The 27,018-nt window shown below is 46.4% G+C and overlaps 1 protein-coding gene across 4 annotated transcripts; it reads right to left on the minus strand.

Annotated features, from left to right (window-relative positions):
• Window positions 1-9,355: 9,355 nt before the first annotated feature.
• Window positions 9,356-21,127, minus strand: abtb1 (ankyrin repeat and BTB domain containing 1). 4 transcript variants are annotated; one of them, XR_014379993.1, is made up of 13 exons: window positions 21,020-21,127; window positions 18,596-18,658; window positions 18,438-18,493; window positions 14,902-15,046; window positions 14,539-14,698; window positions 14,118-14,163; window positions 13,573-13,689; window positions 13,362-13,474; window positions 13,021-13,119; window positions 12,713-12,880; window positions 12,417-12,617; window positions 9,854-12,337; window positions 9,356-9,771 (listed from the first exon to the last, which is right to left on the minus strand). XR_014379993.1 is itself a non-coding variant. In XM_014134909.3 (12 exons), the coding sequence occupies exons 1-12, from the start codon at window positions 21,028-21,030 to the stop codon at window positions 12,131-12,133; spliced, it is 1,386 nt and encodes a 461-aa protein (XP_013990384.3). In that variant the 5' UTR covers window positions 21,031-21,127; the 3' UTR covers window positions 9,356-12,130. The 4 variants fall into 4 exon arrangements, 3 of the variants coding, with proteins under 3 accessions (XP_013990384.3, XP_013990383.1, XP_013990385.1); XM_014134909.3 differs by having other exon boundaries at window positions 9,356-12,337; XM_014134908.3 differs by lacking the exon at window positions 21,020-21,127 and adding an exon at window positions 19,300-19,562 and having other exon boundaries at window positions 9,356-12,337.
• Window positions 21,128-27,018: the final 5,891 nt, after the last annotated feature.

Here is a 27,018-nt window from a genome sequence, read left to right on the forward strand (position 1 = left end):
TCGGAGGCAGAGCAGTTGCCATACCAGGCAGTGATGTAACCAGTCAGGATGCTCTCATTGGTACAGCTGTAGAACCTTTTGAGGATCTGAGGACCCATGCCAAATCTTTTCAGTCTCCTGAGGTTTTGTCGTGCCCGCTTCACGACTGTTATGGTGTACTTGGACCATGTTAGTTTGTTGGTGATGTGGACAACAAAGGAACTTGAAGCTCTCAACCTGCTCCACTACAGCCCCATAGATGAGAATGGGGGCATGCTCGGTCCTCTATTTCCTGTAGTCCACAATCATCTCCTTTGTATTGATCACGTTGAGAGAGAGGTTGTTGTCCTGGCACCACACGGCTGAGGGGGCTGAGCACGCACCCCTGAGGGGCCCGTGTTGAGGATCAGAGTGGCGGATGTGTTGTTACCTACCCTTACCACCTGGGGGCTGCCCGTCAGGAAATCCAGGATCCAGTTGCAGAGGGAGGTGTGTAACAACTGTCTTAAAAAATGGACCAAGGCGCAGCAGGTATGTGGATACTCACATTTTTTTATTTCAAAAAAAGGAGTAAAGTATCCACTGGACAAAAACAATAAAGACGACAGCAACAGTCTTGCAGGCACATACAATGCAGTGCAAGGACAACTACCCACAACCCCAAAGAAAAACACACACTCCTATATAGGACTCCCAATCAAAGGCAACTCAACACACCTGCCTTCAATTGGGAGTCCAATCACCCACACAACATTTAACAAACACAAACCCCCTGCCACATCCTGACCGAGACTAACACAATTACGCCCTCTGCTGGTCAGGACGTGACAGTACCCCCCCCCCCCCCCCCCCTCAAGGTGCAGACCCTGGAATGCACCGAAAAAAAGAAAACACAAAACAATCCCCAATACCCCAACAAAACCAATAAACAATAACCCATAAACAATAAGGGAGGGAAGGGAGGGTGGCTGCCGTCACCGACGGCACTGTGCTACACCCTCCCTCCCCAACCCACCTATCCTGGAGGTGGCTCAGGTGCAGGACGTGGACCTCGCTCCACCCTCGGCGTCGCCCACTTCGGTGGCGCCGATAGCTGCGCCGGGCAGACGGGCCACTCGGGCTGACCCTGGCAGACGGACCACTCTGGCTGGGCCGGAAGACATGCGGGCCACTCTGGCTGGGCCGGAAGACATGTGGGCCACTCGGGCTGGGCCGGAGGACAGGCGGGCCACTCGGGCTGGACAGGAGGACAGGCGGGCCACTCGGGCTGGGCCGGAGGACAGGCGGGCCACTCGGGCTGGGCCGGAGGACAGGCAGGCCACTCGGGCTGGGCCGGAGGACAGTCGGGCCACTCTGACAGCTCCGGGCAGTCGGGCCACTCTGGCAGCTCCGGGCAGTCGGGCCACTCTGGCAGCTCCGGGCAGTCGGGCCACTCTGGCAGCTCTGGTGACTCTTGACTGGCGGGCAGCTCAGGCGACTCTTGACTGGCGGGCAGCTCAGGCGACTCTTGACTGGCGGGCAGCTCAGGCGACTCTTGACTGGCGGGCAGCTCAGGCGACTCTTGACTGGCGGGCAGCTCAGGCGACTCTTGACTGGCGAGGCTGGGCTGACGCACTAGACGCCTGATGTGTGGGGCTGGTACTGGACATGCCAGCCTGGAGACACGCACCTCCATGCTAGTGCGTATAGCGGGAAACACCGGACCGTCGAGGCGCACTGGCGGTCTTGAGCGCAGGGTTGGCATCAACCCTTCTGGCTCGATGCTCACCTCACCCTGGCACATGCGGGGCGCTGGTACAGGGCGGACTGGCCTGTGCGTCCGTATAGGCGAGATGGTGCGTACCTCAGCGTAACATGGCACCCTCCACCTCATACGCACCTCCCTGTAATCACGGGTAGCTGGTTTACGGCTCTTCCTTGGCCTGGCCAAACTACCCGTGTGCCCCCCCCAAAAAGATTATTGGGGGTGCCTCTCCGGCTTCCTCGCCAGCCGTGTTCCAGCATAACGTTCGCATTGGTTCCTCTGTTCAGCTGCCTCCACTCTCCTGAGTGCCTCCACCTGTTCCCATGGGAGGCCATCCCTTCCGGCCAGGATCTCTTCCCAAGTGTAGACTCCCTTGCCGTCCAGGACGTCATTCCATGTCCATTCATCCACCCTGTTCTCCTGTGGCTTCCTCCTCTTCCGCTGCTTGGTCCTTTGGTGGTGGGTAGTTCTGTAACAACTGTCTTCAAAAATGGACCAAGGCGCAACAGGTATGTGGATACTCATGTTTTTTAATAAAAAAAAAAGGAGTAAAGTATCCACTGGACAAAAACAATAAAGACGACAGCAACAGTCTTGCAGGCACATACAACGCAGTGCAAGGACAACTACCCACAACCCCAAAGAAAAACACACACTCCTGTATAGGACTCCCAATCAAAGGCAACTCAACACACCTGCCTTCAATTGGGAGTCCAATCACCCACACAACATTTAACAAACACAAACCCCCTGCCACATCCTGACCAAGACTAACACAATTACACCCTCTGCTGGTCAGGACGTGACAAGGTGTTAAGTCGCAGGGTCCTTAGCTTATTGATGAGCTTTGAGGGCACTATGGTGTTGAACGCTGAGCTGTAGTCTATGAATAGCAATCTCACATAGGTGTTCCTTTTGTCCAGGTGGGAAAGGGCAGTGTGGAGTGGAATAGAGATTGCATCATCTGTGGATCTGTTGGGGTGGTATGCAAATTGGAGTGGGTCTAGGGTTTCTGGGATAATAGTGTTGATGTGAGCCATGACCAGCCTTTCAAAGCACTTCATGGCTACAGACGTGATTGCTACGGGTCAGTAGTCATTTAGGCAGGTTACCTTAGTGTTCTTCGGCACAGGGACTATGGTGGACTGCTTGAAACATGTTGGTATTACAGACTCAGACAGGAAGAGGTTGAAAATGTCAGTGAAGACACTTGCCAGTTGGTCAGCGCATGCTCAGAGTACACGTCCTGGTAATCCGTCTGTCCCTGTGGACTTGTGAATGTTGACCTGTTTAAAGGTCTTACTCTCACTTCGGCTATGGAAATCTTGATCACACAGTTGTCCGGTATAAAACAAGAAGGCCCGCACACTGTTAAAGCTCCCAATTCACCACTTTATTGACAATGTTTCGATCCGAAACTGATCTTTGTCAGGTCAAACACACTGAGTGCTCAAATCCCAAAATATAAACATTTCACCTCACATGACCATTGCGGACATGATGCGTGGTGGGTGCAAAAAACATTTGTATATCTCTAATAATTCAACAACAATGAGATGGGTGCATGTAATGGTTCCAGAAAATAATATACAGTACTGTGAAAAAGTTTTGGGCAATTGTGAAAAAATGCTGTAAAGTAAGAATGCTTTCAAAAATAGACATGTTAATAGTTAACGTTTATCAATGAACAAAATGCAAAGTGAGTGAACAAAATAAAAATCTATATTTGGTGTGACCTTGATATTTGGTGTGACCTTCAAAGCAGCATAAATTATTCTAGATACACGTGCACACAGTCTTTGAAGGATCTCTGCAGGTAGGTTTGCCCAAACATCTTGGAGAACTAACCACAGTTCTTCAGTGGATTTAGGCAGCCTCAGGTGCTTCTCTCTCTTCATATAATCCCAGACAGACTCGATGATGTTGAGATCAGGGCTCTGTGGGGGCTATACCATCACTTCCAGGACTTAATGACTTTTGTTGTATGCGTGGGTTGTTGTCATGCTGCAGAATAAATTTGGGGCCAATCAGATGCCTCCCTGATGGTATTGCATGATGGAAAAGTATCTGCTTGTACTTCTCAGCATTGAGGAGATGATTAATTATGACCAAATTCACAACTCCATTTGCAGAAATGCAGCCCCAAACTTGCAAGGATCATCCACCATGCTTCACTGTTGCCTGCAGACACTCATTTGTGTACTGGTCTCCAGTCCTTCGGCGAATAAACTGCCTTCTGCTACGGCCAAATATTTCACATTTTTACTCGTCAGTCCAGAGCACCTGCTGACATTTTTCTGCACCCCAGTTCCTGTGTTTTCGTGCATAGTTGAGTCACTTGGTCTTGTTTCCACGTCCGAGTTATGGATTTTTGGCCGCAAGTCTTCCATAAAGGCCACTTCTGACCAGACTTCTCCAGACAGTAGATGTGTGCACCAGAGTCCCACTGTTTTCTGCCAATTCTAAGCGTATGGCACTGCCGGACATCTTCCGATTGCAAATGGAAGTAAGCATGATGTGTCTTTTATCTGCTGCAGTAAGTTTCCTTGGTCAACCACTGTGTCTACGGTCCTCAACGTTGCCCGTTTCTTTGTGCTTCTTCAAAAGAGCTTGGAGAGCACGTCTGGAAAACCCTGTCTGCCTTGAAATGTCTGCCTGGGAGAGAACTTTCTGATGCAGTATAACTACCATTTTACACTACCTTGTGTCTTGTTGCTGTGCTCAGTCTTGCCATGGTGTATGACTTTTGACAGTAAACTGTCTTCAGCAACCTCACCTTGTTAGCTGAGTTTGGCTGTTCCTCACCCAGTTGTATTCCTCCTACACAGCTGTTTCTGTTAATGATTGTGTTTCAACATACATATTGAATTGTTGATCATTAGCACCTGTGTGGTATAATTGTTTTATCATACACCTGACTACATGCCTACAAAATCCCTGACTTTGTGCAAGCGTACCTAGAAGAATTGATGCTGTTTTGAAGGACAAGGGTGGTCTCACCAAATATGGATATGATTTAGATTTGGATTCTGTTCACTCACTTTGCATTTAGTTAATTGATGAATATAATCTATTAACATGGCTATTTTTGAAAGCATTCTTACTTTAAAGCATTTTTTCACACCTGCCTAAAATGTTTGCACAGTACTGTATATTTACAAATTGACCAAGTGGGTAACCTGAAAGGCAAGACAAATCAAAGTAAAGTCACATATTCAAACTCTTGGTTCAGACCTCTAAGAGACATGGTACACAAACGGTGAATCCAATACAATTCTCTTCTCAATAATAGATAATCATTATCTCCGCCCCTCCTAGGAGTCTTACCATGTTTGATGCCAATGTATCTCAAAGAGCTAATGTTGTGACAAGCCTCCATAAAATGCGCAGCCACAGGGCTTCTCTGGTCAAGGGTCCTGATATTATTCCTGTGTTCTATCCTTTTTTTTTTTAGAGCTCATTTAGTTTTTCCTACATAGCATAGACCACAAATACACTTGATAAGGTATATCACATTTTCTTTTGTGGAATATGTAATGAGGCCCTTAATCTTAATGGCCTTGCCCGTAATAGGGTGATTGAACATTGTGCTTTTGTTTGTGAAGTTACTGGGTGCATCCGCCACATCTATAGTTACCGTACGGCACATTGTCTAGAAAGGTACTGTGTGGCACTGGTGGAAGATCAGACCTCACCACCATTTGACTGATGCTGGGGGAGCGTCTGAAGACTACCCACGGGGGTTCTTTAAACGTCTTTTCCAGTTGTGGATCAGTACTCAAGATGTACCAGTGTTTTTTAATGATGTGCTTGAACTGTTTACCAAGTGGGGAGTACTGAAGGATGCATTGAATGCGTTGGTCAGGAGGGCGGGGAGGTTTGGGCGTGAGGCTGTCATCATGGGTCATATTTTTATAACATTCCCTTACGTCATGCAGCCATTCCTCTGGGTAACCCCGCTGTCTGAAACGCTCATCCAGATGGTCGGTTTGTTTGACATAGTCACTTTGTGTACTACAAATCCTACGTATGTAACTGTATTGACAGTCATCCGGAACAGCTGATGCTCTCATGCATGTTTCAGTGTTACTTGCCTCGAAGCGAGTAATTTAGATCATCTGGTAGGCTCGTGTCACTGGGCAACTCGCGGCTGTGCTTCCCTTGTAGTCTGTAATAGTTTGCAAGCCCCGCCACACCTGACGATCATCGGAGCCGGTCTAATACGATTCGATCTTAGTCCTGTATTGACGCTTTGCCTGTTTGATGGTTCATCGGAGGGCATAGTGGGATTTCTTATAAGCTTCCGGGTTAGAGTCCCACTCCTTGAAAGCGGCAGCGCTACCCTTTAGCTCAATGCGGATGTTGCCTGTAATCAATGGCTTCTGGTTAGGGTATGTACGTACAGTGACTGTGGGGACGGCGTCATCAATGCACTTATTGATGAAGCCAGTGACTGATGTGGTGTACTCCTCAATGCCATCGGAAGAATCCCGGAACATATTCCAGTTTGTGTTTATCAATGATATGATTTTTTGTTATGCTTAATGGCATGGAGCACACTGGATTGAACATATGCTGGTATAACTGAGAATTTGTACAGAAGTAATCATCTTTATAATAAGAAATATCAGGGCAATGATGCAGACATTTTATTGAGGTCCCCGTGTTCTTGCTCCTTCAGACATCCCATTCTCTCCTCCTGTTGCCATGGCAATTGTTTCACTCCTGCTGAAAATGAGAGCCCCTGAACAAAACTACAGTTCGAAGATCCTCCTTATTCTCAGAAAGAAAACGACAAACCAAGGGTTTCAAATGGCACATCACAAAATGACACACAAAGAGAGAATTCACCACTTGATTAATAACATGAGCGACTATGGGTGAAAAGTTGAGTGCTGCACAGGGCAACAGTATGAGTAACTGTGATCTATACTTGAGGTTGAGTCATGTAATTTGCTGATACGTACAACAAAAGCATTATGCAATCCTGGTACACTAAAGCCTTGTTAACATTCACTTGTCACAGAGTATTATACGTCTAAAAGTCTCCGAAGTGGAACTTTCCCATCACCTCTAAACCCAGAACCCCTGAGTTGCTAAGGAACAACTATAAAACCTCTGTGAAGACAACTCACTGGGGTAGTAACAAATTATATTGTTTATTTTGTCTTTTCAATATGTGTGGGAACCCAGCCAAGGGTTTTGTTGGCTAATGGGTTGAGTTTTAGGTTGAACCCATTTTACAACAGCTTTGCCCACAACTTATTCCCTGTTGCGCTTAGGCCTATTCTATGTCTGCCACCACTGAAAACCTTTGCCACCACTGAGCTCCATTAAGGTGACATATAGCTCTGCATCCCTTTCAAATGAGAATGATTATGCACAAAGGGAGGCAGAACACTGGAGACTTGCAGGCAAGGGCAATCCGTTTGTGAACACACACACACACAAAACACAATGGGGGAAGGGGGTACAGTGGCCTTGATATGCCACCACACACACACAACCATCCCTCTTTCCCCTGACCTTCTCCGCACCTTTGTGGGCTTCTGATAAACTGGGATTAAAATGAGGGTTGGAGACAGAGAACCCTATGAGAGTCCCTGGCTGTGCACCCAGAGAGAAAACATTGCCAGGAGTATAGAGCCTTGGTAACAAGATAAATGGTTTGCATTATTGTATGAGGATGCTAGATCAGTATGTTTACCCTAAATTACTGTTTTCCTCCCCCCAAAAATATGTCTTGGCAATTGACAAACAACTCTATCCTAAAGGCTCCATCTAAGACGAGCAACTGAGACAATCTGAATGAAGAAAGGGCACCACCTTGAGGGTGTTGGAAAGTATTGACAGACCAGGCCTTCATATTCCACTTAATTCTCTATCTTCTAGAACAGGGATAATCAACTAATAGATTCAGCAGGGGGCCAACCTATTCTTGAGCAGATGGTCAGGCAGCCGGAACATTATTACAAATAATTTGTACACTGCAAATTGACTGCAAAAAAGCACAAACAGGTATAATATTTCACTAAAACAATCATTTAAAAACCTTTCTTATATTTGTTTACAATCACATCTCTCTATTATACATGGGAATACTTTAGGAGATTTCCCAAATTAAAAATGTTGCTAATGTATTACAAATAAAAAATTGAAATATCACATTTACATAAGTATTCAGACCCTTTACTCAGTACTTTGTTGAAGCACCTTTGGTAAGGATTACAGCCTCGAGTCTTTTTGGGTATGTCACTACAAGCTTGGCACACCTGTATTTGGGGAGCTTCTCCCATCTCTGCAGATCCTCTCAAGCTCTGTCAGGTTGGATGGGAGCGTTGCTGCACAGCTATTTTCAGGTCTCTCCAGAAATGTTAAATCGGGTTCAAGTCTGGGCCACTCAAGGACATTCAGACTTGTCCCAAAGCCACTTCTGCGTTGTCCTGTTGGAAGGTGAACCTTCACCCCAGCCTGAGTTCCTGAGCGGTCTGGAGCAGGTTTTCATCAAGGATCTCTTTGTAGTTTTCCCCGTTCATCTTTCTCTCCATCCTGACTAGTCTCCCAGTCCCTGCCGCTGAATAACATCCTCACAGCATGATGCTGACACCACCATGCTTCACCGTAGAGATGGTGCCAGGTTTCCTCCAGATGTGATGCTAGGCATTCAGGCCAAATAATTCAATTTTGGTTTCATCAGACCAGAGAATCTTGTTCCTCATGGTCTGAAAGTCCTTTATGTGCCCTTTTGCAAACTCCATATGGCTTTCCCAGGGGCTTGGCTTCTGTCTGGCCCCTCTACCATAAAGGCCTGATTGGTGGAGTGCTGCAGAGATGATTGTCCTTCTGGAAGGTTCTCTTATCTCCACAGAGGAACTCTGGAGCTCTGTCAGAGTGACCATCGGGTTCTTGGTCACCTCCCTGACCAAGGCCCTTCTCCCCCGAATGAGCAGTTTGGCTGGGCGGCCAGCTCTAGGAAGGGTCTTGGTGTTTCCAAATGTCTTCCAATTAAGAATCATGGAGGCAACTGTGTTCTTGGGAACCTTCAAATGCTGCAGACATTTTTTGGTACCCTTCCCCAGATCTGTGCCTCAACACAATGCTATCGCGGAGTTCTACGGACAAGTCCTTCGACCTTATGGCTTGGTTTTTGCTTTGACATGTATTGTCAACTGTGGGACCTTATATAGACAGGTGTGTGCCTTTCCAAATCATGTCCAATTATTTACATTTACCACAGGTGAATCCAATCAGGTTGTCGAAACATCAAGGATGCTTAATGGAAACAGGATGCACCTGAGCTCAATTTTGAGTCTCATATCGAAGAGTTTGAATACTTAAGTAAATAAAAGGTATGTTTTACCTTTTTTATACATTTGCAAAAATTTCTTTTTTCACTTTGTCCTCATGGGGTATTGTGTGTAGATTGAGGAAAATGTTTAATTTAATCAATTTTAGAATAAGGCTGTAACATAACAAAATGTGTAAAATGTCAAGGGGTCTGAATACTTTCCGAATGTACTGTATGTCCAACATATAAAAATCACCTGCGGGCCAGATCTTTAGACTTTAAGGAAAATGTGTTTAATAATATGTACTTGTAACTTTCAAAAAGGACAAAAACACCAATGGAAATGCATTTTTTCTTCATTTTTATTGTACTTACAGCTTTGTCGATAATATATTATTTCACTTAAAATAAAAATGTATGTGGAGTCAATATTGCTAACAATGTGACAAAGGTAAAACATTTCTGTTTTAAATAAAAGCAAAATACAGGAGTAAAAAAATCAAATAAAATTGGAAGCACTGTCATGGACCATCCTACTACCAAACACACAATCACGTCAACATCCAGAGAAAACAAGTTATATCCAATTGTAATCCGGGTGGTTCGAGCTGTGAATGCTGATTGGCTGACAGCCGTGGTATATCAGACCGTAAACCACTGGTATGACAAAATGTTTTACTGTTTTAATTACGTTTGTAACCAGTTTATAATAGCAACAAGTCACCTCAGGGGTTTGTGGTATATGGCCAATATACCACGGCTAAGGGCTGTATCCAGGCACTCCTTGTTGCATCATGCATAAGAACAGCCCTAAACCGTGGTATATTGGTCACATACCACACCCCGTCGGGCTTTATTGGTTAATCATACCATGGCATTGTTGAATACTTGTTTTGGATTAACTTGAAGGGCATTCTAGAACATGCATCATTTCCCTATAGCACATGGTATATTTGCATGGTATAATTCAATGGCTATAGCTAATTCTTACATGTGCTATGTTTGAGCTACTTTTGAAAGCAAAAGTTGAATTGAAAGCATTATTGGCATTTTGAATTCGATTTTCATAATAGCAAACTACGACTGATGGTTTGGTTAGTTAAACTAGCAAGTTTGTTTGGTTACCAAGGAAACTACCTAAGTGGATGTTGAACACATTTCTACCTCCAAATTAACACATTTCTAGCAGTAAATGTGCTAAATTATAGCCATGATATAAAATGGATAATCAACTCGGGGCTCTATGCGTTCTCAGGAAAATAATGCAACTCAGCTGCACACCTTCCACTTTGTTCATTATTTTCCAGAGAAGGCATCGATGATTATCCCTTACATATTAGTCAAAGCGGACTAGCTAAATGATTGATCCTACTTTGTGCATATAATGGGAAGTCATTACTAACCATAGTGTGTGTTATCCTCATAAAGAACAGTCCTCATAAGAAACTGTTAAATCACACAAGCTTCACAAATAAATAACAGGTGTTTGTGGGTTCAGCATGTACAGGGGTTAGTATGTTATTTACAGCACAATCCTATGTTTATCCAGTAGCAGATGTGGTAAAGTTGACAATGAAAAATACATTTGTATTTTGAAAGTGACATATGCATAGCAGTGGAATGTCATAGTTAAAGATAAGAGATATTGGGATTGAGCTCAAAAGAAATAAATCAAAACTGCACTGTATTGCTTGTGGTTGGTTGTCTGTCTGCTTGTCCATGTACATGCAAGTATGCTTTAAGGAAATGAGGATCCATTGTGACTGCTATATGTGAAAATACTCACTTCCTTTTTACTGTGGTTTCCCCACACTGTATACTGCATGCAAATTGAGGCTAAATGCATTTGCTGCATGAATGTGACTGACAGAATTCAATATCTAGTTATCAAATCAAGTAGATTACAAGTTGTGTCATGAGTTCTCTAAATTATTGCCAACTAAAAATAAAAAAAACACTTACATTTTGTAAATGATCTCTTGTTGGGTCTTTACTTGACTCCAGCCATAATTCTCAAAACTAAATCATAAAAACAAATTCATTACGTTACTCATGATTAACAGTAAAAGTTTCAATACATTGTCATATGCGACATATGAGGCTGAATTTCATTATTTTTGGATTTAAACAATATTTAACATAGCCATGTAACTAGCTATGGTTTCCTCTCTCCTAACACCTAAATAAAAAGCTACATTCTATAAAGATAAATCATGCATACACAACAAGAGTAATCAGCATGCATTTAGGCCTACAATATACTAGCACAAGGTGAAAAGTTATCAAAATGTCTTGCCTCTTAAGGAAAGCAAGCCGCTAAACCATAGTGTAACAAATTCATATCAGTCAGGAAAATCTGAAGGAAAAATAAATGAATAGTGATGTCCATGTTAGGGGAAACATTTTTTTTTGCTGCCACTCAGAATTCTATAATTATTCTAATTAATCCTAAGAGTAAAATATTTGCTGTTTCTCTGAGTCTCTTTGTTTAAAAACAGAGATTTTCATAATTGGGTATTTTTCACACAAATGCGAAGCTACATTTTTAGGTCGACATACTGTAATATCTTCTGTGATATTGGAGCTACTATGTTTGTGGTCAGATGACTTGTCATTCCCCAACTGTTTTGTCCTAAGAAAAATACATTACTTCAAAATAAAACCGCAAACGAAAGTATATATTACAATCAGAGTCCACACTCCATTCCTCACTCTTCATCCTCATCACATGGGCTTCTGTATCTGTGTGTTTCATTCATTCCAATGCATCATCATCCTCAACCCTATCATTGTCTAGCTACTCAATAGCAACTTGACGACTCCAGTCCCTACATACTTCGGTCTTTGACATTCCAGGTCAATACTAGAATGTACCCAATACACAAATTGTTGCATTATCAGCTTTCACATTATTCGCAAAAAGGTGCTTTGCCCACCACCTGGTCAGGCCCAGAAGCATTTAAACTATTTGAAGCCATTGCTGGTGAAATAAACACTCTTTTTGTGTATAATGTGAAAGCTATTTAATGTCTCCCCCAATACAAGTCCTTCTTGCCACTGGTTGTGGCTAGCAGCTAGCTTAGCCAGTACTAGCCCTAACACGCCACCACACCTTCTCATTAGCATTCCAGACCGATGGTGGAGAGCAGCTGATCCAGGGCGTCCAGCTTCACGTTGGCCTCCTCGATGGCACTGAAGGTCTGAACGTTGCTGGTGATGTGGAAGCGGATGTCGTCCACCAGAGGGATGGAGTCGGTCTCGTGCCGGTCCTCCACCGCCCCAGCATCCTCCTTGATCATGTCAGCAAACTCAGGCTGCTCTACCAGCTGTTGAGGAGAGGGGGCAGAGGTCAGATGGGACACAGCAATGACCATCCTTGCACAGCCTATAATGACAGACACTCACCCTCTCTATGATCTTAGCCATGTACTCCGTGCACTGGTCCTCCAGACGAGACAGTCTGAAGAGCTTGGCTGTCTTCCACATGTGCAACACGTTATCCTCACACAGCATCTTGGCCAGCGTCTTACCACATAGACGCTTCAGCCCGGGGAGCAGGTACATATCAGCCACACACAGCACATCAAACACATTCTCTGGGGACAGCTGGACACAGGCAGAGAGAGTAGTACAATACATTAGGAGAGAGACTGGTGAGTTCATAGAAATATCATCACTACAGGAATTCTGTCTGAACTGACCTCCGTGTCGTCGCTGTAGACGTAATAGAGGAGACGGATAAAGATCTCGTGGGAGATGTTGTGGATGGTGAGGACTGGGGTGCTGGGCTGGGACTGCATCATCTCTCCCTCACTGAAGTGGTCCTGCAGCAGCGCCTTAAAATAGTCACTGCGTCCACAGAAAAACGCCTGTCCAGAGGGGATAAAGACAACTCGTTAGTCCGTAATAATTAACTGAGGAGATGCATAAATAATGACTATTTCCAAAATCATAGCCTGACGATTAACTCATCCATCTTTGTACTTTGTTAGAGGTATGTGGAGCACACCTTATGACACAGGAAGTTATAACCTTCAACCCTGAAGCAAATGTCAGGGTAGCTAGGGAAGTTGTCAGTTCTGTCAAATGGAAGCTCGCCAAATCCCACCTACAGAAAAACAAAACAAAATGACAAAGATCCTTGACAGTTCACTTATTATGAACAAAAGGTTTATTTACATCAAGGGATAATCGTAAGTGGCAACCTTTAATATGATTAGCAGGTCCCACATCTGTTTGGTACGTGCTTTAGCCAACACCTGACTATTCTTGCCATGCTAACAATGATAGTTAGAAGACTTGGCTAAATCCCAAACGATGTGGGACCAGGCTAGTTTGTAATGTTCTTACTTTTAGCTCAGCAGGGAGGGCACAGTCTGCCAGTTGAGCCATCTCCTCCTGATGCTGACAGCTGTGAGGCTCCAGGGTCAGAACCTTTACACAGGTCCCTGGCTTATTGGAGACTATGCATGGAGGCAGACACAGAGAGACAGGTGAGACACCATGTAACAATGTAAACGTGTAGGCCTAATTTCAGGAGATTTAAGAAGAGGGAGCTTACCAAACTCATACACCTGTTTACACTTGCTCTCCAACTCATCAATAAGGTCGCCCATTTTGCACTGTTTGGCCAGCCGCTTGCAGTCCTCCACGTGGCTCACATCAATGTCCATACGACCTGGAAGCGAAAGCCGGTTAGCTCATAGATTTGTAACACTAAATGTAGGCTACACAACTTTGAAAGACAGTGTATCCTGGCTCTTTATGATGCAGTCATGTTAGACTTTATGGATGCCACACCATCACCTTTAGAGAAAGACTGAAAATACTCTAATCTTCTGACTGGATCAAAATATACATTTCAGTCATCAATCAAGGATGAGCTTGAACGCAGCCCTCAGGCATCCTTTACAATCACTGGGATGACTATGACATACTTAGACATCTTTGAATTGCAAAATGCCATTTTACATACTGCACGTTTGCCTAATCTTAATTCAAATGTCAACATGTCTGATATATCAACTCCCATTATGTTAATTTGTGATCTTAGCCTAATTCTGCATTCATACATCTAGTTATACGCCTCAACCAATAGAAACCCACCAGTGTAAAAATACTGCAGGATGGCACCAAAGGCTGCTGGGTTGATCTGAAACAGGGTGAAAAAAAGTTTTTTCTTAATCCATATGGATCTTTTACTGTGTTTACACTGTTACTTTAGATTCCCTTTTGGCCCAGTGAATGTTTTGGTAGCATTTATGCATACAGCCCTGATTGAGTTTGTTTCCACAGAAATTCTTACTGAAACAATCTTTTTAGTACATACTTCATATAATTCCTGTATCAAATGGTTTGCAATTGTGCTTGTTGTAATGACTCCTAACACAATAACAAGATAAACAGCATATTATAAAGTAAAGTAAACACATTTTATATCAATAACCTCAAAAATGTATACCCCCCCGGTCCAATCCAACGTAATGCTGTCATTCCTATCTGAAAGATGTGGTGTAACAACACCTACCAAAGGGTGTTTGAGGGGGATCAAGTTCTTTCCTTTCCATTTGGTTTCAAACATGGCTGTGAAGTACTCTGAGCGAGCGCTCAGCACACAGCGGTGAGCCTGAAATGTCTCACCGTGAACCAGGAACTTGACGTCACTATACTGGCCCTGCTCCAGTAACCTAGATACAGACAGCACAGACAGAAGGGGAGGACAGGGAGAAAGCAGGGCCAAATGAGTGTTGATGTTAGAGTTTCACTGCATCTGTATAATATAAGCAGACAAACAGAAGTACAGGCAACACCGAATGAGGAAAACACAACGCTAACGGCTATAAAACATTATGATGCAGTTAAGATGCATTGTAGCGTTACAGCGCCTTACGTGAGAAGGAAGTGGTCATAATAGTCCCTCTGCATGGCTTGGGCTGTGATGCACTTGTACTCTTTTAGGAGACGTCGGATGGAGTCACTCAGAGAGCCATACATGCATCGCTCTCCATCAAATGTGTTGGCTTCACACTTTGCTCCTGAAAGCCCAAATGGAAAACAGTGTACAGGTCACCTCCAAGACAATTAATTGCATATAGGATAAGGATGCACTTGGAAAGTATTCAGACCCCTTGACTTTTTCCACATTTTCTTACTTTACAGCCTTATTTTAAAATGGATTAAATAATTGCTTTTCCTCATCACTCTACACCCAATACCCCATAATGACAAAGCAAAAAACAGATTTTTATGCAAATGTATTAAAAATAAGAAAACTGAAATATACTGCCCGAAAAAAGAAAGGGAACGCTTAAACAACACATCCTAGATCTGAATGAAAGAAATAATCTTATTAAATACATTTTTCTTTACATAGTTGAATGTGCTGACAACAAAAATCACACAAAAATAATCAATGGAAATCCAATTTATCAACCCATGGAGGTCTGGATTTGGAGTCACACTCAAAATTAAAGTGGAAAACCACACTACAGGCTGATCCAACTTTGATGTAATGTCCTTAAAACAAATCAAAATGAGGCTCAGTAGTGTGTGTGTGTGGCCTCCACATGCCTGTATGACCTCCCTAAAACACCTGGGCATGCTCCTGATGAGGTGGCGGATGGTCTCCTGAGGGATCTCCTCCCAGACCTGGACTAAAGCATCCATGGATGGAGCGAGACATGATGTCCCAGATGTGCTCAATTGGATTCAGGTCTGGGGAACGGGCGGGCCAGTCTATAGCATCAATGCCTTCCTCTTGCAGGAACTGCTGACACACTCCAGCCACATGAGGTCTAGCATTGTCTTGCATTAGGAGGAACCCAGGGCCAACCGCACCAGCATATGGTCTCACAAGGGGTCTGAGGATCTCATCTCGGTACCTAATGGCAGTCAGGCTACCTCTGGCGATCACATGGAGGGCTGTGCGGCCCCCCAAAGAAATGCCACCCCACACCATGACTGACCCACCGCCAAACCGGTCACGCTGGAGGATGTTGCAGGCAGCAGAACGTTCTCCACGGCGTCTCCAGACTCTGTCACGTCTGTCACGTGCTCAGTGTGAACCTGCTTTCATCTGTGAAGAGCACAGGGTGCCAGTGGCGAATTTGCCAATCTTGGTGTTCTCTGGCAAATGCCAAACGTCCTGCACGGTGTTGGGCTGTAAGCACAACCCCCACCTGTGGACGTCGGGCCCTCATACCACCCTCATGGAGTCTGTTTCTGACCGTTTGAGCAGACACATGCACATTTGTGGCCTGCTGGAGGTCATTTTGCAGGGCTCTGGCAGTGCTTCTCCTGCTCCTCCTTGCACAAAGGCGGAGGTAGCGGTCCTGCTGCTGGGTTGTTGCCCTCCTACGGCCTCCTCCATGTCTCCTGATGTACTGGCCTGTCTCCTGGTAGCGCCTTCATGCTCTTGACACTACGCTGACAGACACAGCAAACCTTCTTGCCACAGCTCGCATTGATGTGCCATCCTGGATGAGCTGCACTACCTGAGCCACTTGTGTGGGTTGTAGACTCCGTCTCATGCTACCACTAGAGTGAAAGCACCGCCAGCATTTAAAAGTGACCAAAACATCAGCCAGGAAGCATAGGAACTGAGAAGTGGTCTGTGGTCCCCACCTGCAGAACCACTCCTTTATTGGGGGTGTCTTGCTAATTGCCTATAATTTCCACCTGTTGTCTATTCCATTTGCACAACAGCATGTGAAATTTATTGTCAATCAGTGTTGCTTCCTAAGTGGACAGTTTGATTTCACAGAAGTGTGATTGACTTGGAGTTACATTGTGTTGTTTAAGTGTTCCCTTTATTTTTTTGATCAGTGTACCTTATTTACATAAGTATTCAGACTGTTTGCTATGAGATTGAGCTCGGGTGCATCCTGTTCCCCTTGATCATCCTTGAGATGTTCCTAGAACTTGATTGGAGTCCACCTGTGGTAAATTCAATTGATTGGACATGATTTGGAAAGGCACACACCTGTCTATATAAGGTCCCACAGTGGACAGTGCATGTCAGAGCAAAAACCAAGCCATGAGGTTGAAGGAATTGTCTGTAGAACGCCGAGACAGGACTGTGTCAAGGCACAGATGTGGGGAAGTGTACCAAAATATTTCTGCAGCATTGAAGGTCCCGAAGAACACAGTGGCCTCCATCATTCTTAAATGGAAGAACTTTGGAACCACCAAGACTATTCCTAGAGCTGGCCGCCTGGCCAAACTGAGCAATTGGGGGAGCAGGTAGCCTAGTGGTTAGAGCATTGGACTAGTAACCGAAAGGTTGCAAGATCAAATCCCCGAGCTGACAAGGTCCAAATCTGTCGTTCTTCCCCTGAACAAGGCAGTCAACCCACTGTTCCTTGGCTGTCAATAAAAATAAAAATGTATTCTTAACCGACTTGCCTAGTTAAATAATAAATGGCCTTGGTCAGGGAGGTGACCAAGAACACTGACAGAGCTCAAGAGTTCCTCTGTGGAGATGGGAGAACCTTCCAGAAGGACAACCATCTCCGCAGCACTCCACCAATCATGCCTTTATGGTAGAGTGACCAGACGGAAGCCACTCCTCAGTAAAAGGCACATGACAGCCCACTTGGAGTTTGCCAAAAGGCACCTAAAGGACTCTCTGACAATGAGAAACAATATTCTCTGGTCTGATGAAACCAAGATTAACTCTTTGGCCTTAATGCCAAGCGTCATGTCTGGAGGAAACCTGGCACCATCTTTACGGTTTAGTATGGAGGTGGCAGCATCATGTGGTGGGGATGTTTTCAGCGGCAGGGATTGGGAGACTAGTAAGGATCAAGGGAAAGATGAACGGAGCAAAGTACAGAGAGATCCTTGAAGAAAACCTGATCCAGAGCGCTCAGGACCTCAGACTGGGGAAAAGGTTCACCTTCCAACAGGACAACGACCCTAAGCACACAGCCAAGACAATGCAGGAGTGGCTTTGGGACAAGTCTCTGAATGTCCTTGAGTGGCCCAGCCAGAGCCCGGACTTGAACCCAATCCAACATCTCAGGAGAGACCTTAATGGCTGTGCAGCGACGCTCCCCATCCAACCTGACAGAGGTTGAGATAATCTGCAGAGAAGAATGGGAGAAACTCCCCAAATACAGTTGTGCCAAGGTTGTAGCGACATACCCAAGAAGACTCGAGGCTGTAATCACAATCAAAGGTGCTTCAAAGTACTGAGTAAAGGGTCTGAATACTTATGTAAATGCTATATTCAGTTTAATCCATTTAAAAAAATGTCTAAACCTGTTTTCGCTTCCTCAACATGGGGTATTGTGTGTAGATTGACGGGGGAAAACAATCCATCTTAGAATAAGGCTGTAATGTAACAAACCCCCCCCCCCCCCCCCCCAACCCTGTTTTTAAACCATGTAAATGTGCTTTGACTCTTGGGGCAAATTCCAGCTTTACCATTAGCCAACAGGTACTGGACCAGCTCCTCATGGCCACAGAGGCAAGAATAGTACCTGTGGAAGAATACATTGTTAAGTTACATTACATTCTTAACAATGATCTTGTCAAACATATTGTGTCCAGGCTACATTCTGCAATATTAACTCCGTACTTACAACGGGGTGCTGTCCCATTTGTCTCTTACATTGAGGTCCACGTCTCTCTGTTCAACAAGATACCTTGACAGGAAAATGGAAGGTCAATAGGCCAATACAGGCAGTTAAGACAGTTTCTACAATAACCTGTCTTCATCTTAATGCTGGTCTCCACATGTTCACATTCCACACAAACAGTACAATCCTAACTGTATTCCAAATTCTAGACTGACAAACTACGTTGTTTGATTTAACATAAGTTAACACCATATAGCCCACTTTAGAGGAATAGTGTTTTTTATTGCACTCTTCACTAATAGATAGGAGAAGAGTTTGGAAAGCAACCTACTTAAAATTTGCATATCGGTCAAGATGAAAAGTTTCCAGGTTGGAAGTTGCCAGATATGTGCGCAGAATAAACAAGAGTTGTATGTAGTTTCTAGCTAAACCTACTGTCATGCACATAAATTGAACCTAGTAATACCAAAACACACAAACACAATATCGCCACCGACATGACTTCAAAGGACCAGACTTCAACAGACCAACGCAAATAGCATAGCGTATGCTAACATAGGCACTAACGTTAGCTCACTGACAAATTTGCTAAATATTTGTAACACTACTACTGACCACAAGGTTGTCTTTGTTTATAGCTAAACAAGCTAGATATCCTCATCCCGCTGCTGCGAACTACGCATTTCTATTCCACAGACTCCATTTACCTAACTCTGGAAATGTCGCCCTTTCTGCAACTTGTAAACAAATCGTACGCGTCCATCTCCGCAGCGTTTTCGGTTCTCTGTAATGCATTGAAACGGCCTGCCTGTTAGACAGGTGTGGATCCAGTTATAATTTCCTGTAAAGTGTAAACAATTTATCTTGCTAGCAAGTTCTTTCTTGCAGTGCAACTATTTACAGACTTATTTTTCGATCACCAGTGTTTTTTTTGCGGTTTATATAGTCACATGACCAGAGAAGGTGGAGCGAGATGACATTTACTTCCGTATTTTGTTGATGCCCTCTTCTCTGATAGGTTGACTAAACCACGGGTCTAGGATCAGATTAATATCACACTCATAATCCTTACCAAGGGGCCAGAGTTCGTTAAGAAGCACAGTTTCGTCTGCTCCTACAGTTTTATTTCGGTACTGCAGTTTAACTGACACGGCCCATAAAGCCTATTTCCATACACGGCCTCATAGAGAAGGCAGATTAGAAAATTCCTTCCTAATAAAACACTTTAGTCATCACCTTGGTCCACAAAACATCCATTGAATTATTCAAATAATTGTCGCAGAGGCCGTCCCCCCCCATTACTCACAGCAGAAGATATTAACATTTTATATTCATCAAATGTCTGCCATGTTTTTGGATGATGTTGTTGCTGATGGTGCTGCTCCGTTGCCATGTTAATATGATAGTCGGAACTAGAAAACTCTGAAATGTTCGACTTGCTAACTGATTGAACATGGCAGGTGTATAACTACAACCAGTTAGTCGTAAATGTCAAAATTTCCTAGTTCCGATTTGCAAGTTGGTCAGTATAAACCGGATGCAACCCGGATATAGATGGTCCATGATTCGGTATGCGAACGTGAGTAGATTACGTTGAAAACAACGGGCGGACATCTTGGACTCAGTTTTTATTATACCTCAGTGATCCTTACCCATAGGAGGTTGCGGCACCTTAATTGGGCAGGACTGGCTTGTGGTAATGGCTGGAGCGGAATGGTTTCCATGTGTATAATGCAATTCCATTTGCCCCGTTACAGCCATTATTATGAGCCGTCCTTACCCTAACTATCCGGGTGATGAAAAAGTATCTGGGTGTGTTCAAGCAGTAAGCCTAATGAAGCCGACTGTAGACAAAATGTTGCGAGTGAAGTCGGGGAGGTGCATCTGTGACAGCCGAAAGTCGTACACTGTAATGGTTTTCCAACAATAAGGCTCAGATCAACATAGCTGCAATTGCCTATAAACGTTTTTCTGTATAAATGTCTCAAACTTTTCTATACCCACATGTTACACACTCACAAACTGAAAACATAATGTGTGTACAATGAATTGGTTGGAGAGAGGTCTCAAATATCACTTTCGTTTGTAGCTTTAGAATTGCGTCAAAGCCGATTCCTGTTTCTGTCACGTCTTTGGCCACGTGGGTCAAACAAAAACACCCTAATGATTAGTTGGCAAATACTGCCTCACACAATGCAGGTGATGGCTGCATGGTGCAGTTGGTGAGAAGCGACTGTAAGGCGACTTCGTCAAAAACTGCATGACCTTTGGTCACATGATTTTTGTAAAGATCATGCAGTCAACATGTAGTCGCAAGTCGGACAATGTTTCTAACCATAATGCAACACACTTTGAAAGGCGTCACCGACTTGACAAAAGTGCTCCCCTCGAACGAGCTTTCTGGTTAGGGTAATTTATGGCACCCACCGTGACACCATTTTATCAAAGACAGCACAGTATGAAGATAGGCAGAAACTGCTTCCCCAATAGATATTCCGATCATGCTTGTAGTCGATGTCATGGCGACTTTGCCTAGCTAAGCTCATGCGCAGAAACACGCCATCGGGTCTAACGGTCGTCTCGCCAAACTGCGCATGTGCAGACCAATACATATAAAAGTCACTCCTTGATATAAAGTTGTTTTTGAGTTTGTCACGAGGTTGGAGTTATAACGCGTAATAACGAGATAAGGTCACAAGTGTTTCCATAAAAGATGTCTGGGTGTATACATCTTCTATTAAACAGAAAGTGAATATCTTAATCAATGGATAGTGACAAAATTAGATTACTTCCTAAGCAAAGTCTAGTTGTTGTCTCCTCGGCAATAGGAGGTTGTAGCTCAGCCTTTGAATCTCAAAGAAACTAAACAATGATATTCCCATATGCATCGGTGTCACGTCTTTCCCGGGTTTTTTACAGCTGTTTTTTAGCATAAAACATCGCGGACATATAGATCACTTTATATTTCGGATCAGTTTTATTTTCTTAAACACCTTAAGCTAACAACGAGTAGGCCTGTGCTGTTTGCCATTTTCTTTAATAAAGCGAGGCCTATGGCATACCTTCTCATACCCCTCAATTCAAGTCTTGGTTTTAACTTGACAGGCCTTCACTGACACTGAGGTAGGCTGTTTAATTAAAGAGTGCATGGTGGGTGGAGAGATTGACTGACAAATCTATGGATATAGCAGCCTTTAGCCTAATTTCATCTGTCAAACAGGTAGGCCTACCTCTTATTTCTTTAATAGGAAGAAATAGGCTCCAACATAATGTCAGTCGTTGCTAGGAGTGGTGGTAGGAGTCAGGCGCAGAGAGCAGAGGTAAGGAACTGTGTGTTTATTCAATAAAAACACAACACGATAGACGCCAACACAACGGGCGTGAAAAATGCAAAGTGCCCAAACAACAGGTGCACAGCATGCATGAAAATAGAACAGTAGTAGATCGCCAGCACATCCAAATACAAAACACAACCTGACGCTAAATAATCCCGCACAACACTGGGCGGGCTAACCAGGCTTAAATAACCAAAATCAAAAGACAAATGAGGAACAGGTGCAACCAATAAGACAAACCAAACGAAAAGGAAAGCCACCGACCTCGAGGGCGACCCGGAGGACGAGGCGCAGGGCGATCCCCATGAAGGCGGTGGAACTCCCTCAGTAGTGGAGGGTCCAAAATGTCCCTCCTGGGTACCCAGCACCTCTCCTCCGCGCCGTACCCCTCCCAGTCGACGAGGTACTGTAGGCCCCGCCCCCGAAGTCTGGAGTCCAGAATGGCGTGTATTTTATACGCCGGGGACCCCCCAATGTCCAGCGGGGGGGGGAGGAACCTCCAGCACCTCACCTTCCTGCATGGGACCAGCCACCACCGGCCTGAGGAGAGACACATGAAACGAGGGGTTAATACGGTAGTAAGATGGAAGTTGTAACCGGTAACACACCTCGTTTATCCTCCTCAGGACTTTAAACGGCCCTACACACTGCGGGCCCAGCTTCCGGCAGGGCAAGCGGAGGGGCAGGTTTCTAGCCGAGAGCCAGACTCGATCCCCTGGTGCAAACACAGGGGTCTCACTGCGGTGCTGGTCAGCGCTCTTCTTCTGCCGTCCACTCGCCTTTGTAAGTGCGTCTTTGACGGCTCTCCAGGTGTCCTTCGAGCGCTGCACCCAATCCTCCACCGCAGGAGCCTCGGTCTGGCTCTGGTGCCATGGAGCCAGGACCGGCTGGTAGCCCAACATGCACTGGAACGGTGACATGTTGGTTGATGAGTGCCGTAGAGAATTCTGGGCTATTTCTGCCCATGGCACGTATCTCGCCCATTCTCTGGGCCGGTCCTGGCAATACGTCCTTAGAAACCTACCCACCTCTTGGTTCACCCTCTCCACCTGCCCATTACTCTCGGGGTGGAAACCCGAGGTCAGGCTGACCGAGACCCCCAAACGTTCCATGAACGCCCTCCAAACTCTGGACGTGAACTGGGGACCCCGATCAGAAACGATGTCCTCGGGCACCCCATAGTGCCGGAAGACATGGGTAAACAGGGCCTCCGCAGTCTGCAGAGCCGTAGGGAGACCGGGCAACAGGATGAGACGACAGGACTTCGAGAACCGATCCACAACGACCAGGATAGTGGTGTTCCCCTGTGATACGGGAAGGTCAGTGAGGAAGTCCACTGATAAGTGTGACCACGGCCGCTGTGGAACGGGAAGGGGGTGTAATTTCCCTCTAGGCAGGTGTCGAGGAGCCTTGCTCTGAGCGCACACCGAGCAGGAGGAAACATAAAACCGCACGTCCTTACCCAAGGTGGGCCACCAGTACTTCCCCCTCAGGTTCCGCACTGTCCTCTCGATCCCAGGGTGACCCGAAGAGGGGAGATTATGGGCCCATCGAATCAATCGATCACGGAGACCAAGCGGTACGTACTGAACACCTGTCGGACACTGCGATGGTGCAGGTTCCGACCTTAACGCCCGCTCGATCTCCGCATCCAACTCCCATACCACCGGAGCTACCAAACACGACGCCGGAAGAATGGGAGCCGGATCGATGGCCCTCTCCTCGGTGTCATATAGGCGGGACAGTGCGTCGGCCTTCGTGTTCAGTGAACCTGGCCGATAAGAGATGGGGAACCGGAAACGGGTAAAGAACATGGCCCACCTGGCCTGACGCGAATTCAGTCTCCTAGCTGCCCGGATGTACTCGAGGTTACGGTGGTCAGTCCAGATGAGGAAAGGGTGCTTTGCCCCCTCAAGCCAATGTCTCCACACCTTCAGAGCCTTGACCACAGCTAACAACTCCCTGTCCCCCACATCATAGTTCTGCTCCGCCGGCCCTAGCTTCCTAGAGAAGAAAGCGCACGGGCGGAGTTTGGGTGGCGTGCCCGAGCGCTGTGATAGCACGGCCCCCACCCCAGTCTCGGACGCGTCCACCTCCACTATGAATGCCAAAGAGGGATCCGGATGAGCCAGCACTGGAGCGACGGTAAACAGCTCCTTCAGGCGACTGAACGCTCTGTTCGCCTCTGCTGACCAGCGCAAGCGCGCCAGACCCCCCTTCAGCAGTGAGGTAATGGGAGCAGCAACTTGACCAAAGCCCCGGATAAACCTCCGGTAGTAATTGGCAAACCCTAAAAACCGCTGCACCTCCTTTACCGTGGTCGGAGTCGGCCAATTACGCACGGCTTTAACGCGGTCATCCTCCATCACCACCCCCGAGGTGGAAATGCGATACCCCAGGAAGGAAACGGCTCGTTTGAAAAACTCACATTTCTCAGCCTTGACGTACAGGTCATTCTCCAGCAGTCGCTCAAGCACCTTGCGCACCAGGGAGACATGCGCGGCGCGGGTGGCGGAATAAATCAAGATGTCGTCAATATACACCACCACCCCCTGTCCGTGCAGGTCCCTGAGAATCTCGTCAACAAAGGATTGAAAGACGGCTGGAGCATTCTTTAACCCGTACGGCATGACGAGGTACTCATAGTGGCCCGATGTGGTACTAAATGCGGTTTTCCACTCGTCTCCTCCCCGGATACTCACCAGATTGTACGCGCTCCTGAGGTCCAGTTTCGTGAAAAAACGTGCGCCGTGAAATGATTCCACCGCCGTAGCGATGAGAGGTAGTGGGTAACTGAACCCTACTGTGATGGAATTTAGACCTCGATAATCAATGCACGGACGCAACCCTCCATCCTTTTTCTTCACAAAAAATAAACTCGAGGAGACGGGTGACATGGAGGGCCGAATATACCCCTGTCTCAGAGATTCCGTGACATATGTTTCCATAGCCAACGTCTCCTCCTGTGACAATGGGTACACGTGACTCCTGGGAAGTGCAGCGTTTACCTGGAGATTTATCACGCAATCCCCTCGTCGATGAGGTGGTAATCGGGTCGCCCTCTTTTTACAGAAGGCGATAGCCAAATCGGCATATTCTGAGGGAATGCGCACAGTGGAAACCTGGTCTGGACTCTCCACCGTCGTCGCACCGATGGAAACTCCCTTACACCTGCCTGAGCACTCCTCTGACCACCCTCTGAGAGCCCCCTGTCTCCACGAAATATTGGGATTGTGATTGGCCAGCCAGGGAATCCCCAGCACCACCGGAAACGCAGGAGAATCAATGAGGAAGAGAGTAATCCGTTCCCCATGATCCCCCTGCGTTACCATGTCCAGTGGCACCGTGGCCTCCCTGACCAGTCCTGACCCTAATGGTCTGCTATCTAAGGAGTGCACGGGGAAAGGTTGGTCCAATGACACCAGGGGAATCCCTAGCCTTAATGCGAGCCCACGATCCATAAAGTTTCCAGCTGCGCCTGAATCGACTAGCGCCTTATGCTGGAAAGAGGGAGAAAACAAGGGGAAAGTTACTAAAACGAACATGTGACCAACAGGGAGCTCTGGGTGAGGTTGGTGCTTACTCACCTGAGATGGACGAGGAGTGCTCCGCCTGCCATCCCGATTCCCAGAGGAGCTCCCCCAGCACCTGTCGGTAGTGTGTCCTCTCCGACCACACTGGATACAAGGGGAGCCTCCTCCTCCGGTTCCCCTGGACGCGGCCCCCCCTAGCTCCATAGGAATGGGAGCTGGAGGACCTGGAGGTGGAACCAACAGGGCCCCGTCTGGACGCCCGCGCGCAGCCAGCAGATTGTCAAGACGAATGGACATGTCGATTAGTTCGTCTAGCGACAGGGTAGTGTCCCGACAGGCTAGCTCACGGCGGACGTCCTCCCGGAGGCTACACCGATAGTGGTCCATCAGGGCCCTGTCGTTCCACCCCGCTCCAGCAGCCAAGGTCCGGAACTCCAGAGCAAAGTCCTGTGCGCTCCTCGTCTCCTGACGCAGGTGGAACAGCCGTTCACCCGCCGCCCGGCCTTCTGCTGGGTGGTCGAACACGGCCCGGAACCGGCGGGTGAACTCAGGGTAGTGATCCCTTGCCGAGTCTGGGCCGTACCACACTGCGTTGGCCCACTGCAGGGCACGTCCCGTTAAGCAGGAGACGAGGACGCTTACGCTCTCCTCTCCGGAGGGAGCTGGATGAACGGTAGCCAGGTACAAATCCAACTGTAGCAGGAACCCCTGGCACCCCGCCGCCGCTCCATCGTACTCCCTGGGGAGAGCCAGGCGTAGGGCTCCGGGTCCGGACGTCGGTGGAGGGGTAGATGGTGGAGGAGGAGTTGGTGCTGGGGATGCGGTAGGGAGGCCACTCCTCTCCCATCGGTCCATCCTCTCCATCATCTGCTCCATCGCTGAGCCGATTCGGTGGAGGATGGTGGTATGGTGAAGGACCCGTTCCTCCATCGATGGGAGAGGAGGGGAGGCTGCTCCTGCTGACTCCATAGCTGGTGCGGGATTCTGTCAGTCGTTGCTAGGAGTGGTGGTAGGAGTCAGGCGCAGAGAGCAGAGGTAAGGAACTGTGTGTTTATTCAATAAAAACACAACACGATAGACGCCAACACAACGGGCGTGAAAAATGCAAAGTGCCCAAACAACAGGTGCACAGCATGCATGAAAATAGAACAGTAGTAGATCGCCAGCACATCCAAATACAAAACACAACCTGACGCTAAATAATCCCGCACAACACTGGGCGGGCTAACCAGGCTTAAATAACCAAAATCAAAAGACAAATGAGGAACAGGTGCAACCAATAAGACAAACCAAACGAAAAGGAAAAAAGGATCAGCGGCGGCTAGTAGGTCGGTGACGACGACCGCCGAGCGCCGCCCGAGCAGGCAGGGGAGCCACCTTCGGTGGGATTCGTGACACATAAAGTGTAATTAAAATGAAAACGTTTTAAATGAATTATGCCTACTTGAATTTGCCTTCTTTCATCACCATGAGCTGTTGATTTCTGATTGATTGTGCTGCAGCTGCTGCTTCAAGTTTCAGCACCACAATGAAAGTTACTTGAATCAGGCTTATTGTG

This window comes from Salmo salar, chromosome 13 (assembly GCF_965601325.2).
Source record: "Salmo salar chromosome 13, fSalSal1, whole genome shotgun sequence".
NCBI lineage: Eukaryota > Metazoa > Chordata > Actinopteri > Salmoniformes > Salmonidae > Salmo > Salmo salar.

Excerpts from the sequence above, each read along its gene's own strand:
- abtb1 (XM_014134908.3), bottom strand. The coding sequence starts at position 19,355 with ATGGACGCGTACGATTTGTTTACAAGTTGCAGAAAGGGCGACATTTCC. Across the intron at positions 12,881-13,020 it reads ATAACTTCCTGTGTCATAAG|GCGTTTTTCTGTGGACGCAG; the intron begins GTGTGCTCCACA and ends CCCTCTGGACAG. Across the intron at positions 12,618-12,712 it reads TCTACAGCGACGACACGGAG|CTGTCCCCAGAGAATGTGTT; the intron begins GTCAGTTCAGAC and ends GCCTGTGTCCAG.